General features: G+C 39.5%; 2 protein-coding genes across 4 annotated transcripts in view; one reads left to right on the top strand and one right to left on the bottom strand.

Moving 5' to 3' along the window:
* The window catches only part of poc1a (POC1 centriolar protein A), a 36,569-nt gene continuing 22,063 nt past the window's right edge, over positions 1–14,506 (top strand). Inside the window, exons 1-9 of one of the 3 annotated variants that reach the window (XM_051415774.1) lie at positions 1–161; positions 4,576–4,660; positions 4,831–5,002; positions 5,226–5,405; positions 5,527–5,634; positions 5,952–6,067; positions 7,333–7,466; positions 11,256–11,324; positions 11,580–11,729. In XM_051415774.1, the coding sequence (XP_051271734.1) occupies positions 147–161; positions 4,576–4,660; positions 4,831–5,002; positions 5,226–5,405; positions 5,527–5,634; positions 5,952–6,067; positions 7,333–7,466; positions 11,256–11,324; positions 11,580–11,729 (1,029 nt within the window). In that variant the 5' untranslated portion in view covers positions 1–146. Of the gene's footprint in view, positions 168–3,154; positions 3,242–4,575; positions 4,661–4,830; positions 5,003–5,225; positions 5,406–5,526; positions 5,635–5,951; positions 6,068–7,332; positions 7,467–11,255; positions 11,325–11,579; positions 11,730–14,506 lie in introns of those variants that run through there. The other 2 variants (XM_051415773.1, XM_051415775.1) reach the window with 2 other exon arrangements.
* b9d2 (B9 domain containing 2) lies at positions 2,407–4,539 on the bottom strand. The gene has a single exon (XM_051415781.1). It carries the CDS (start codon positions 3,082–3,084, stop codon positions 2,557–2,559), a length of 528 nt encoding a protein of 175 aa, XP_051271741.1. The 5' UTR covers positions 3,085–4,539; the 3' UTR covers positions 2,407–2,556.

The raw sequence follows: 14,506 nt of genomic DNA, 5'->3' as shown, positions 1-14,506 counted from the left end.
GTCAGCAACTATCGGTTAGCTCGCTCGTACGCTAGCGTTAGCCGGTGAGCTAACCGTACGAGTACCGTTTTGCGTTTGGACGGTAACGGTTGTAACGGTTGTAACGGTCGTAACGGTCGCTATCAACGGCTCCGGTATCAGGAAAGATGACTGCTGCAATGGTGAGTGTACGTTAACGTTAACTGTGTGACACTTGTTACCGGGAGCCCTCTGTGGGCTTGAAGTACGTTTCCTGTTTGTGGTTTACGTTCGCTATTAAAGTAAAAGTAGAAAGTGGGAATTAGAGAATTGGTTTTATGTGCACATGATTTACCCAGTGCGTTATCATAAAGTGAATTGGTAATGGTTGTATTTCAGGCTTTCTCAGTTACAGGAGGTAATCTGGATTTTAACTATATGTCTGTGGTTATAAATGAATGAAAGTGTATTTCAGGAAATATCTTTTCTACAGTAAGTACTTTACAAGCAGGGAAGTAAATGATTATATGTTACAGTTAATTTAAGAAATCAGGATAATAACTGTAATCCATTAGTTACAGAAAAAAAAAGATCAGATTACAGTTACATTTAGTAAAAATGGGGATGATTTAGCAGCTTTACACTAACATTAAAATACATTAGTTTTAGTTAAAATACACTGAGCAGAGGACACAGTGTTGAGGCTTTCTGTTTTCTTCTTTTCAAAGATTACATTGTTCTGTTGTCTTATATTACATGCATCAATACTTCTGTACATGACTTGTATTTACACATTTGATGTTATGGTAATTCAAAAGTAAAGTAAAGGAATCATCGAGTTACGTTACTTTAATATTGTGATACTGGGATTAGGTTACTGACAACATATTTTAACAGGTAATTAGTATTTGTATTGGATTACATTTTTAAAGTAACCCTCCCAACCCTGGTTACAAGTCTACAGCACAACCCATTTCAAAGCTTCAACTAAAACCTCAGCCTTAACCGACTGTGACAGGAATGAAAAAGTCTTCATTTTTGTGGGGTTTTTTTGCACTTAGCTGTGTCAGACAATGTTAAAGTTAATTATTATTCTGTCTGCTGTGCTTTTGTGTAATAAACATAGCACTTAGTCATGAAATTCTGTATGTTGAATCATTTAAAAGTAAAAGTAAGGTTGTCTCACCACCACAGTACATTGTGCTACTGTGAGTTCATACTGTTTTGTGTATATGCTGCTTAGGTGTCATATTTAAGTTGTAGTTACAGATTTTATATATTATTAGCCCTTCAAAATTGCAGCATTTTTGCTTTTGTGGCAGGCAAACTCATGTCAATCATGTTTGGGATGTTGGATAGAATGAAATGATTAAAATGGTGCTAAATAGATAAGTGTTAGTCGACATATTCAGTTATTTTCTGCCCTAGACAACGACAGCACAATGGAGCATTTCCAATTCCTGTATGCACATGAATCTATTTCTGCTGTGCTGTCAGTACACATGCTTGGGAAATAATTTGATAACAATCTGGACTAACGATTAAAAAGAGACAGAAGTCTGTGTGTATCAAACTCTGAGAGAGAAGTAAATTAAGAGGATTGCACTAATAACTACGTAATCACATAGCTTCAAATCCTGTGGGCCTTGTAGATGAGCTTTGTAGAACTTGTTAGCTACATACAGCAGCTTGAATCAGTTTGTTACCAGGTTTTGGATCAACTAAACAACTGTTGTGCAGTTTTTTGTTTTTATAACACCCTGATTCATGTTTGGCTTCAACCTCTATAGCTGGCCACAACTTATCTCATATTTATTCATCATATGCTAATGTGTTGAGGTAAAAAAAAAAATAATTAACCTAATTTAGTTTGGGAAAAATACTCAGTAACCTGTTGCTGCACCAACTTTGCACAATATGGTAAAGATATTGCGATTGTTTTGACAAATATTGAAATTGTGATATGATTTGGGGTTAGTGTGGGAATGATTCAATGATACATTTTCACTGAAAAAAGTATTAAAATCATGATGATGTGGAATTTTTTTTTTTGTTTTCTTAAATGTGGAGAATTAAAGTTCAGAACTACAGTAGTTCATTATACTGTTTTTTCACATATAGGACCTTTTGTGTTTTAAATTGCAGCTTCTGCAGTTTGCATTTTTGAAAATATTTTAATTAATTGTGCAACCCTAATAAAAAATCAAGTAAAATATGACGATATGATTCACAATCAGTGGGAATGATCATTTTTGTATCAGATTCACTGGAAAAAAAAAAAATGAAATTGTAATGATGTGACATTTGTTGGGGTCTATACCAAACAAACAAACCAAAAATGTTTTCTGACAGATGTTCACAACATTTGTAGGCCCTACAGCTCTACAGTACTTCATTATAATGTCTGATCATATTTGCTATGGAAAGTGACACCAACAAGAAACCAACTTCGTTAAGACAAGTTTCTTTATTATTTAATATTATCACCTAATATTAATGTATAAAAAAAACACAATTTAGAACAAAAAAGTACAAAACTGTACTAAAAACAAGTCTGCACAATATATAAATTCATAAAGTCCTTTCAGTTTCACTCCGTTAACTCTCCACGCCATATTTGTCAAAGTGTCTCATAATGATGCCAAGCTCCAGCTCCACAGTCCCCATGGCTTCGGTGTGCAGTCTGTATCTGTCCGCCCCGCTGTACACAAGCTCCGGGCTGCGGAGCTGAGGACCTCCGCCGACAAACATTTGCGCCAGCTGCTCCTGCCAGGACCCGATCGGCCTCCAGGTCACACAGCTTATCCGGTGATGTCCGGGGCTGGAGGGGATATGGCAGTATCCGTAACCGTACAACTGGCAGCGGCCGAAGGAGTCCTGGTGCCACACCTGGAGGTGAAGCTTCGGCCAGCCTTGCACTCCCTTGGTGGCGTAGTGGAGATCAATCGGGTGGCTCCAGTACGCCATGTCTCCTGTTTGGGGGATATCCACCTGGGTCTGACCCTCCTTCAGCCCGGCCAGGAGACGCCATGCTCCTCCCGCATGAACTCCCCATTTGCAAAACAGGCTGTTTTGCGGGAAACCAGTTCCGCCGACGATCTGGCCTATAATGTGCAGTTCTGCCATGTCACAAATGTCTCCTTACACACACAAAAAAAAAAAAAACATGCGGCGCCGAAAGTCCTCTCTACTCTTCCTCCGAGTTCAACGGCCAACGGTAGTTCAACGGCCAACGGTAGTTCAACGGCTAGCAGTCAGTAGCGCCACAGCTCACGTCTCCTTGGTAACGCAGTCTTCTTCTTCTGCTGGTTCTTCCTTCTTCTTGTTCTTCGGGTGTTAATGGCGGTTGGCAGACCAGCTTGTAGGTGCATTAGCGCCACCTGCTGGACTGGAGTGTGGTGCGGTGGCAAAACAAACAAACAAACAAACTAAAAATACTAAATTCTCTCTATTATTTTTGTCATTTTTAAATAATTAATGAATCGATTATGTACTTTCCATGAGGTAGTGCAGTCTTCTTCTTCTTCTGTTTGTTTTACACTGGTTGGTATAAAGCTTATTGGTTCATTACCGGCACCAGTGTAAATCAGAAAATAGACAATTTAATTTACTATTTAAATGCCTTTAAACACACACACACACACACCCCCACACACACACACACACACATTTTTTGGGGGGTTTTCCAACACAATGCTTGGAAAAATAGGAAATTTGATTGGTCGAGATGTTTTGTGAGAACTGTGCAGGACTATATCTGGCATTGTTTATAAAAAAACATTTGTGGACAGGAGACAAAATACATACTACATGTTAATCTCTTATAATCAACCAGTGAAGAAGACTGAATTAAGTTGTTAAGTTGTTGGTTTGTCTGGATTTAAACAAAAAGTAGGTTTAAAGTACACTGTGACACAGCGCCACCACACGGATGTAGTGCTTTCCAACTCCAACCAGTATTCTTTTTGTAGTAGAAAATGAACTAATGTGATCAAAACATATCCATATTATTTAGTGTATGTTTAGTAAGTCCAGTAAGCCATGACAGTGAACCAGCATGCACAACACCTGGATCCTAAAACTGAAGCAGCTAAATAGAATTCAGCCATTGTTCATTTTATTATTAACACGTCAGCTTTTCCTACTGTGGCATATCAATATGTCTTCAGTAATAAAAAGCCTGTGTTTAGGTAAACGCATACGGTGTTCTAATACTTCTGTCTTCATAATGTATACAGCTAGATTCTCAATGGCATGAAGATTGTCAGTATTTTACAGGCCTGACTTGCCTACAAGCTGTACTGAAAACAGAGTGCAGTACTGTATAAACACTTAACTCAGTGCAGAGTATGTCATCAGCCTTTTAGCTACGTAATTATGGGGTTGATTGCTTGTGTTGCCAGACCACTGTCAATAATATCGCACACCCACACAGTCCTGATGATGCAGATTAGCTATTTCGTTGGTGTTTAACTGCCTGTGATGATTTTTTTTTTTTCAACTTTGAACTTTTATTGTTGCTTATTAAGTCATGACTATTTACCATTATTGAGAGATACTTAAAATTCAAAGCAAGTTTTCACAGGCTTTAATATGGCTGTTTCTTTCTCCATTTAGTCTGATCCGACTCTAGAGAGACATTTCAAGGGTCACAGGGATGCTGTGACAGGTGTGGACTTCAGCTCCAACATGAAACAGATCGGTAACTGCTACTTTAGTTTTATTCTGTGTCTCGTGTTCGTCTGTCTGTGGCCAGATCATTTGCTGCACCTGTTTGCTGTTGTCTTTTTATTTTAATTTTCTGTGTGGTATGTTCTCTGCACTCATACATACGGTGTTCAGTTAACTCACCTGTGCTCTATCCTCTCCCAGCCACAGGCTCAATGGACTCCTGTGTGATGATTTGGAACATGAAACCTCAGATGCGAGCTTATCGTTTTGATGGACACAAAGATGCTGTCACTTTTGTTCAGTTTTCTCCCTCTGGCCACCTGGTGGCCTCCGCCTCCAGAGACAAGACTGTACGTCTTTGGGTGCCCAGCATGTGAGTTTTGTAGTGGTTCATCTCTATTGTCACTCACTATTATTTTATTCCACTAGAAAGCTGCCACAAAGGACAGTGATGCTGACTCACAAAAAAAATCTCCTGCTTCTGTCAGCACAGAAGAAGGCACACATTTGTGAACACCCACTGGCTTTTGGTAGTTTGTTTTAAAAGTTTGTGTGTGTGTGTGTGTGTGTGTGTGTGTGTGTGTGTGTGTGTACAGGAAGGCTGAGTCAACAGCGTTCAGGGCTCACACTGCCACCGTGCGCAGCGTTAACTTCTCCAGTGACGGACAAACTCTGGTCACAGCCTCTGACGACAAGACCATCAAAGTGTGGACTGTCCACAGGCAAAAGTTCCTCTTCTCTCTCAACCAGCACATCAACTGGGTCCGCTGTGCCAAGTATGATATGCACACACACTTAATTACAAAAAACATCTAGACATTTCTGACTTGTTTTACAACTGTACAAATTATATTATGGCCAGTTTTTGATCTAGAATTTCCAATACATTTCTTGCAGGTTTTCTCCAGATGATCGTTTGATTGTGTCCTCCAGTGATGATAAGACCATAAAGCTGTGGGACAAGAATAGCAGAGACTGTATTCATTCTTTCTATGAACATGCTGGGTGAGCACTTAAGGCAAGGGGAAAAGTATGGGAAAAATGTGGATACAAATTTCTGATGTGTTTGTATGTGTGGGAGAAATAATTACAGTGAGAAACATTTCTTGTTAATGTTTCTTCTGATATGTTGAGGATTTAGATAACTATGTACTTTGTGTATACATACATATATAGAAAAAACATTTACACTGATGTTTCAGCAGCAACAATTAAAAACTAATGAATGTGTTTTTGATTTTAAAATGAATTGTGTAAAAAATAGACCTGAAGCCTGACCAAAGACCATATTACATTAAATATCATGTTTTCTGTCTCCCAAGTTATGCAAACCATGTGGACTTCCATCCCAGTGGGACATGTATCGCTGCCTCCAGTACTGACAACTCTGTCAAAGTATGGGACATCAGATCCCATAAGATGCTACAGCACTATCAAGGTAAAGAAAACCTCAAAAACTGTTTAAAGGAAGTATTTATGTGAACGTGCACACGGCATTTGACCCTGGTTTTAAGATGCTCTCACTGTACTTACATACAGAAGATAGAAATAGACGTACAACTAAAAACAAGTGCAACAAAGATGCAAACACTCAAAGTCTTGTCATCCACTTCCACCAAACACTGCAATGCAGCTTAAGTAAAGCTTCACCTTTAAACACAGTGAAAGATATAGCTGAGGCTGACAACAGATTACTGAAATAACACCTTTAAAGCTTTAAAGTTCAGCATTAAAGTGGTAATTGAGATTTATGAGTTCTTGCATATTGAATAAACCAAGCCTGCCAGTCAGTCTGATTGTTCTAATCAGCTCTCTTAAATAGATTTGAGTTGTGAGATCTAATAATGGATAATCACATCTGTCTGAAGAGATGGGGCATGAAGATAAAAGCTTTTCCTCTCCTCTTGCTTCTTCTCCACTGTGCCTTATTTAACACACACACACACACACACACACACACACACACACCACTGTAGTAAATTACCAATTGTGCACGCATTGTGTAATATTTAGTTTAAAATATGGTGTGTTTACTCATGACAATCACTGGTAATTGTTAGTTTGTTAAGTTGACTTTTAGTCATCTTCGGTAGCTTTTGGGCGGTTAATTCAACTGGTTTTGTGTTTTGTGTATCCTGAGTCATACAAGAGAATACATTCTTCACTATATCACTTCACTTATCACTATATCTATATGTGTCATAGCATCTTGCAGCCAGCAGAGGGAACATGTCGCTCATCAAATGCCTGCTGTCTTCATTTAGTCTCAGTCAAGGACCCAGTCACTACATGGTAGAATAGTTTCAGATCCGGTTTTTAAACAGTAGCAGCTAATCAACTTGTTGTAATGCTATGTGCTAATGTAACCCTAATGTTAAGCCATTCTCAGGTTACGCAGAAACTGAGGCATTGTGACAGCAGCAGTACACTTCAGTGGGATCCAGGCATATCCATGTTAGCGAGCATCTGCCCTGCTGAAGTGTCCTTGAGCAAGACACTGAACTCTTAACCGACCTGTTCCTCTGACATCCAGTTTAAAGAGAAAAGAAAATTATTTTGAGAGTATCAATAATTAATTATAATACATTATTTTTGACCTTTAATTAGGTTTTTGATGTTCTGTGTGTGTGTGTGTGTGTGGTGTGTGTGTGTGTGTGTGTGTGTGTGTGTGTGTGTGTGTGTGTGTGTGTGTGTGTTTTCCAGTCCACAGTGGGGTGGTGAACAGCTTGTCTTTCCACCCAGCTGGTAATTTCCTCATCACTGCATCCAGCGATTCCACAATGAAGATACTGGACCTTGTAGAGGGCAAGCTACTGTATACACTGCACGGACACCAGGTAGACACACACACACGCGCACACACACACACACACACTGAAGACAGTTCAGATATCCCACAGGCCAAACTGTGCAGTTTATCCAGTCACGGTAGGTCATGTCTGTAGTCTGTGTGAATGTGTTTGACATCTCCTTTGTGCATGTTTGATTGTCTGAAGTGTGTATGTGCGCAAGTGTGTGCGTATGATGCCTTTTTTTGTATGTGGTGTATTTTAGTACTTGCCAGGCGAGCGGGCAGCCCACTCATGATGAGTCATCTCAGGGTTGTTGGAAGGAAACAGAACTGTGTTTCTGCCTCCGTTCCTCAGGATCCTCTTCTTCTCTTCCTCCTCCTCTCTGTTTCCGTCCCGTCCTTTCTCTTTGACTTTAACACTCCCCTCCGTGTGTTCTGGGGATGTTTTAGCATCGACACCATCATTATCGACCTCATTTCCCTCCTCGTCCTTCTCTATTTGCTCCAACCTCTTCCCTTTCTCCTGCCTCTCATGTACTCACATTTTGGCTGGCCGGACTAGTTGGCCGGACTAGTTGGCCGGACAGCTCACTGACTGTATCTGTTTGTTTGAACAGCTGATGGACTGGCTTGCTGGCTAGTTGTGGAAATCAGTGGCTTGCCAGTACCACATGTGGTCCATCTGTTTATCTATCCCTCTGTACACGTTGCCTGTCTCTCATCCTGTCTTTTTTGTCTGTGTCACCTGTGCTTTTCTTCAGCTGCTTGCCAAAACCTTTCCCTTTATCAAGATGAAAAAAAAACACTTTTTCCCCTTCTTTCTTCACACCTCCAAATTTGTCATCTCCTGCACTCTGTCTCCATTTCTGTTGTTGTTCTTTTTGGCTCAGTGGTAACTCTGCCAATCTGTTGGTGCTGGGAGCGCTCAGGGTGTTAATTGTCTCTCCAGTCGCATAGCTAGAGATGGGAGAGACCCCCATCTGTTCAGTGTGGGTGTATAGGTTTATGTGTGTTTATGTGTCTGCTTGCATGTGTTATTCTTGTGTATGTGTGTAGACCTATGTGCGTACTGTATGTGAAAACACATGAGGGCTCTGAGGGAGTGTTTTGTCTGTTGGATCTGACAAACGTGTTGTTTACCTCGCCTCAGGGGACCTTACCTGGCTGGGTTAAATCAGCCTAATTTAGGTAGATTTGTCTCTCTGCTCCTCCTGTCTGACAACTGACTTTCACAACGTGATCCAAAACTTTTTATGAAGAAACTTCAACTTAGTACATGAGTACCCTTTTAGCTTTTAAGACCCCATTAAAGAGATAAGATGCTAGAGTATTTCTATAGTTAAATGCACTCCTGCCTGAAACTCGTTATAGGGTGGGCGAAATTTGATTTTAGAAGTAATTAAATTAAATGTTGGATTCCCTATGATTACAATGCAAGAAATCCTGGAGTTTGAGGTTTTTTAATCATAAGCTTGCAAACTCCTGTTGCTGCTAATTAGCTGCTCCACATTGCACTTTCATACTCAACCTGTGGAGGTCAGACAGAAGTGGTACATACTCTTATTTTTTCCCCAAACCTGTGTCATAAACAATATCAGACTGTTCTGAGGCTGAATAACTTCCACATTCACGCAGATTACCTTCGGCGATCGCGACCATTATTAACCCAAACATCTGTGCCTCCACTTCCAGTGTAAATTTGTTTACAGTATTGGTGGCGGAGCTTGTAGTGCAACACATAAATCAACTGCCGAATTTGTCTATGTAGTGTGTTTTAGCCTTTGTCAGCACACACAGAGTTGGTGATGTGTTGTTGCAACACATATTACTGGTGATAATGCAGACCTGCAGATTGTGCTGTAAATATCCTAACATATGTTATTAGTTTTGTTATTGGAATCTTAATATTCTCTGTGTAATAAATGTGTTTACAGGAGGAGGAAAGGGCAGAATTTTTAACTAAAATGCTTATTTTTGATGTACTAAGATGTACTTATCTCATATATTCTGTAATATCAATTCTGATATGTAAACTTAGAATATTAGTTGATACTGAGTATGAATCTGATACTAGAGCTCTTTGTTCTATTCATAATAAAGGTTTTTTAACTCCTCCTCGACATATATTTTAATGAAATAACGGTGTACAAACTATAGCAAGTACAAGCACGTAATCGTTTTTGTTAGTCATAACTTTATGGAGCCCACCATGTGGGGCCTGTCTGGTTTGTGACAACCCCTGTTCGTTTATCAGTGCATAAAATGCGCCAGTTAGGTTCATTGCCCTGTCAGACTCTGAATGTATGTGTGTGTGTGTGTGTGTGTGTGTGTGTGTGTGTGTGTGTGTGTGTGTGTGTGTGTGTGTGTGTGTGTGTGTGTGTCTGGCCATGGCAAGTGCCAGCCTGGCAGCAGGCATTAGTCAGAGCAGAGACAGAACATGCTGTCTGTCAGGCCGTCGCGTTGCCATAGTGACACTGTCTGCTTCTCTCAGGTGCTTCTGGGAAACCATTCCTCACCCAAACCAGCCTGTCTGGGTGCCAGCCACAGCACACAGCTCCCTTTTTTCTTTAGCAGCCTCCCTGTCCGTTTCTTTTCCCTTCTTTTGTTTATTCTCTCCTTCATCCACTCTTTGAACACTGTCAGAGGGCTCAGGCTTTAATCATTGACCCCATTCTGCACCGTGAGGTAGAGAAAAGAATAAACCAAGGGAGAGAGTGATTTTCTGAGTTTTCTTTGTGCGCTTGAGGAACACACATACACGGCATGCCAAAGACCCGACATCCCCAGGTGATCCTTTTTGGCTCTGACCATGTATGACCTCACCTCACCTGAGTCTCCGCTTTCTGTTATTGATTGCTCTGCTACAGTCCTACACGCCCACCCCTCCTCCACACACATAAACACACACACACACACACACACACACACACACGTGCAGGAGTTTCTGTTTCTTAGCATACTTTTATTTCCTCAAATAGTTTAAAGAAGAGCTAAACACTATGAACTATTGACACAAAAAAGGCTTAATCCTCTCCAGTTCTTCTTGTCATTGTATGTTACATAAAACGTTTGAAACAACTGTGTTTGTGTAGTTTTATTTTTATAGTGTATTTTGTTAAATTATGTAATATTTACATACCCCCATATTAACATTAACACCTACACGTTCACTGCAGCTCTACTGCCTGGCAGGAGAAAGATATTTAATTATTCAAAGTTACTATGTGCAGGGTGATGAATGAATGAGCTGACTATCACACATAGACAGCAGTATTTTAACAGGGATTGCTCCATTTCTTTTAAAGGCTGCAACAATTTTTATTATTGACTAATCTGATTTATATTATTTATTTTATCTATAGATTGATTTAAAAAAATGCCCATCATAATTTTCTAATGCGCAAAGTTATCTCTTCAAATTGCTTGTTTTTTCTGACCAACAGTCCAAAGCCCCAGATATTCCGTTTAATATCACATAAGACAAAGACAAGCAGCAAATGCTTACAACTGAGTACCTAATGTTTGTTGTTTGTGCTTGAAAAAAGATTATGCAGTTTAACAGATTAGTTGCTGATTAATTTATCTGTGGATTATTATTTGTTTTATTTTAGCCCACTTCATGAGATTTGCACAGCATAGATCTCCCCATTCTTGTTATATATTTTTGTTCATAAGGATTTGTCGACTGATTTGTGGAGCACACCATTACACACTACATTGCTTCTCTTTTTCAATTTGAGCGATTTGCTGCTAAGAGTTTCAGGATGCTCCTGATGATCTCACTGTATTATCACTTCCAGTCTCAAGCTTTCTCTTTCTCTTCCCCTCACCGCAGGGTCCAGTGACCTGTGTGGCCTTCTCCAGGACAGGAGAGTACTTTGCGTCTGGAGGCTCTGATGAACAGGTGATGACTTCTAAAACACTGAACCAGATATAGCCTACTGATTGACTTGCTGGTGTCTTGGTAGTCAAAAGTCCATACCATGTGACCTCCTCATACTACTGTTATTGACACCAAAGGGTGTATTGGTGTATTGACAATTTATGAAACAGTGCTCATAAAGATTAATTAAGATCTGTAAAAGAAAAAGACAAATTTCATGCTTTTTTTTGTCAACTTTCTTGACTTTTTATATGACAATTTATGTTCACCTTACAGGTAATGGTGTGGAAGAGCAACTTTGACTTGGCTGACTGCAGTGATGGTGTCAGGATGCAGCATAAAACCACTTCCAGCTTGCAGACACCACCAGCCAGCTCCACGGCTCACCCTCCCTGTAGCTCACATCCATCTGTACTCCGCAGCCAGGTGAGTTCAGACAGCTGGAGACAACCACAGCGAACTGACAGCAAATCTACTTTGATCTCCTATTTAGATCCAGCATTTTATGTATCCACTTTGCTCCTTTACACAAATTACATTTGATCCTGGACACGGACGAACACACCAGTCACATAGCGCATATCCTTTCCCTTCTCTAATACACACATGTTCTCACTTAATAAATATGTACCTGCCCACTGTTTGGACTTCACCAGGAACTGTCATACAGACATAAACTTTTGTAGATCGGAATTGTATCATAATTTCAATAGATTTTTATTTATTTATTGTTGGTATTTTTGTCTTATTATCGTATATTTATTGGATACTTTGATGGAGGTTGTTGCAGTTTTTTAGCCACAAAGCCACCAGGATGCCCTATATATTTAGTTGATTCTGCTGTTTCAAAATGTTAAAGGTTTGATTATATGTTATAGCGCTATGTGATCAGCTGGAACATTTTGATTTCAAGCCCAAGGTTTCCATAATCATAGCAATTCCAAAACCTGTTGGTGCCAGAGGCTACACTTTACAATTTAGGAAAGTGTTGGAAGAAATGAACAAGATACTGATGATTGCGATATTCATGGAGCTTTACCAGTAGCGCTGCTAAAATATAAAATTCATCCTGAGGGCTGCTCAAGCAAAACTCTTGTGAAGACTTCAAAATGATGTAAAGCGGGTCATGTTAGAGTTTGGACAGTAGGGTATGTACACACAAATGTACACACACACATATGATAAAATAGACAAATTGTGACAAAGTGTGCACACACATTTGCGTGTGCCCACTGGCTCAAAAATAAACATAAAGAAACACATGCCCAGATGCCCCTCAGTATTTCATGCTGCCAGTGCAGCTGGCTTATTTCCCCCCTGCATATCCTTCCTTTGAAGTCTGCAGTGTGGCCCAAAGCTACATTCGTATCTCACAGGCAGGGCAAGAAAAACCTACTTATTCCCGCAAATGCACTTTGATACGGAGGAAGGTGTTTTTTTCCATCTTTCTGACCACATGAAATAGATGAAATATTTATCTGTGCTCAGTTTATGACTACATCCTCTAATGCAAAAGATATAGATACATTTTACTATGCTGCTATAACTCATTTGTAACTTAATATCACATTAATGCTATTATTTCTAATGTCATTTCTGTACATGTGACGTGGCACTCTCCTGATTCATACTGTTTTTATTTAATTTGACAACTAAGAGGTTTGGACAGTATTATGAGTCAATAAATGCCAAAGTCAGTTATACTATAAAAAAAATATTCAGATGGAAATCAAGCCTCCCAGACTCTAAAGCACATTTTGTGGCAGCATCTCCTCCATTTTCATGACAGTAATTTAATAAATCATCATTCTCTGTGTTTCAGTAGGAGTCTCTACTTGTACCGATTCCACCACACCCTTACTGACTGCTGTGTAAATCTGTCCAAGAAGAAAGTGTAGTTCGTTTTTTTTTTTTTTATCCTTCACGAAACCTAGTATTCGAGTTTCAAATGTGGGTTTACATCAGGTGTGTTCAGACTGAATGCAGAGTTGTGATTACAGGCTTAAGGTAGCTCGCTAACTGTGGTGACAGTTCAGGATGATATTATCAATAAACAAGCTGTTAAATTAGGGATGGAACTTCTTATGCAGTGCTTACTCTGTTGAAGTATCTGTTAGTTCTATGGGACAGCCTGTTAAAAGGTATACCCCAACATCTGTTCTAAAACTTTAAAAAAAATAGCAAAACAGAAGAATAGATCTGTAGAGTATTATTTATAGGATTTTGACCTAAAGATAAATGATTAGAAACAGAAAGCGAAAGAGTTGTGCAGCCATTAGCGATGATTAAATATTAAAAGACCTTGTCAGATGTCACTCACTCGCACACACAGACACAAACAGGCACACACAGACACACACACACTCACACACACACAAAGGAGACATGGTGTCACAAGCTGGCTGGGGAACCTCAGAGAATGGTTTGGGTTTCAACCCCTTTGACTGCTACAATGTTACTTACATCAACAAGGGCATAGCCAAGGTCCTCTCTCTCACTCTGTCTCTCTTTGACACACACACAAACTCTCACACACACAAACACCCCTTTGCTATCTCATATTGATTGCTCTGCTAGAAGTTAAGATCCACCCACAGTAATGCAGCCTTGCCTTTAAACTTTATTGGAAATCCAGAATAAAAAGAACATTTTGAAAGACAGTACTTATGACTTATTATGGTATCTTAGAGACCACAGTAAATAGAGTATGGAATACCTGGATAGGATTGTTATGGTTAAAATACAATGGTAAGGAACACATGTATATTATAATGTACTGTTATTCTCATGTGTTGTCTACCTTTAATGGCAAACACATGGATTTTTTTCTGTTACTGTTACTTTACTTTGTTGAGGCTGTGTGCCAGCAATAATATGTTGTGACACTGAAACTTAATTACAAACCTTAGTCAAATCAATAGTTAAACAACAACCATATTTATCAGAAAGCTTTAACATAACAGCATTTGATTATTTCTAACACCTCCTTCACATTGAATTCAACAGTGTAACTACATCACTTTTAATGTCCTTTAAACACCCGTTTTCTTCATGCCATAAATGAACCCTTCGGGGGTCTTTTTCTTTTTCTCTGTCTGGCTGTCTTTCTCTCTCGCTGCTGTGATACTGTATTGTAAATGGATTTTAATAGCTCTTCCACTCGTCGTGCCTCAAAGGGTGATTAGAAAATGTGCAGTTGGACC

This window comes from Dicentrarchus labrax, unplaced genomic scaffold (assembly GCF_905237075.1).
Source record: "Dicentrarchus labrax unplaced genomic scaffold, dlabrax2021, whole genome shotgun sequence".
Lineage (NCBI taxonomy): Eukaryota > Metazoa > Chordata > Actinopteri > Moronidae > Dicentrarchus > Dicentrarchus labrax.
The sequence above is the reverse complement of the archived record's forward strand: the minus strand, read 5'-3'. Positions and strand labels throughout refer to the sequence as shown.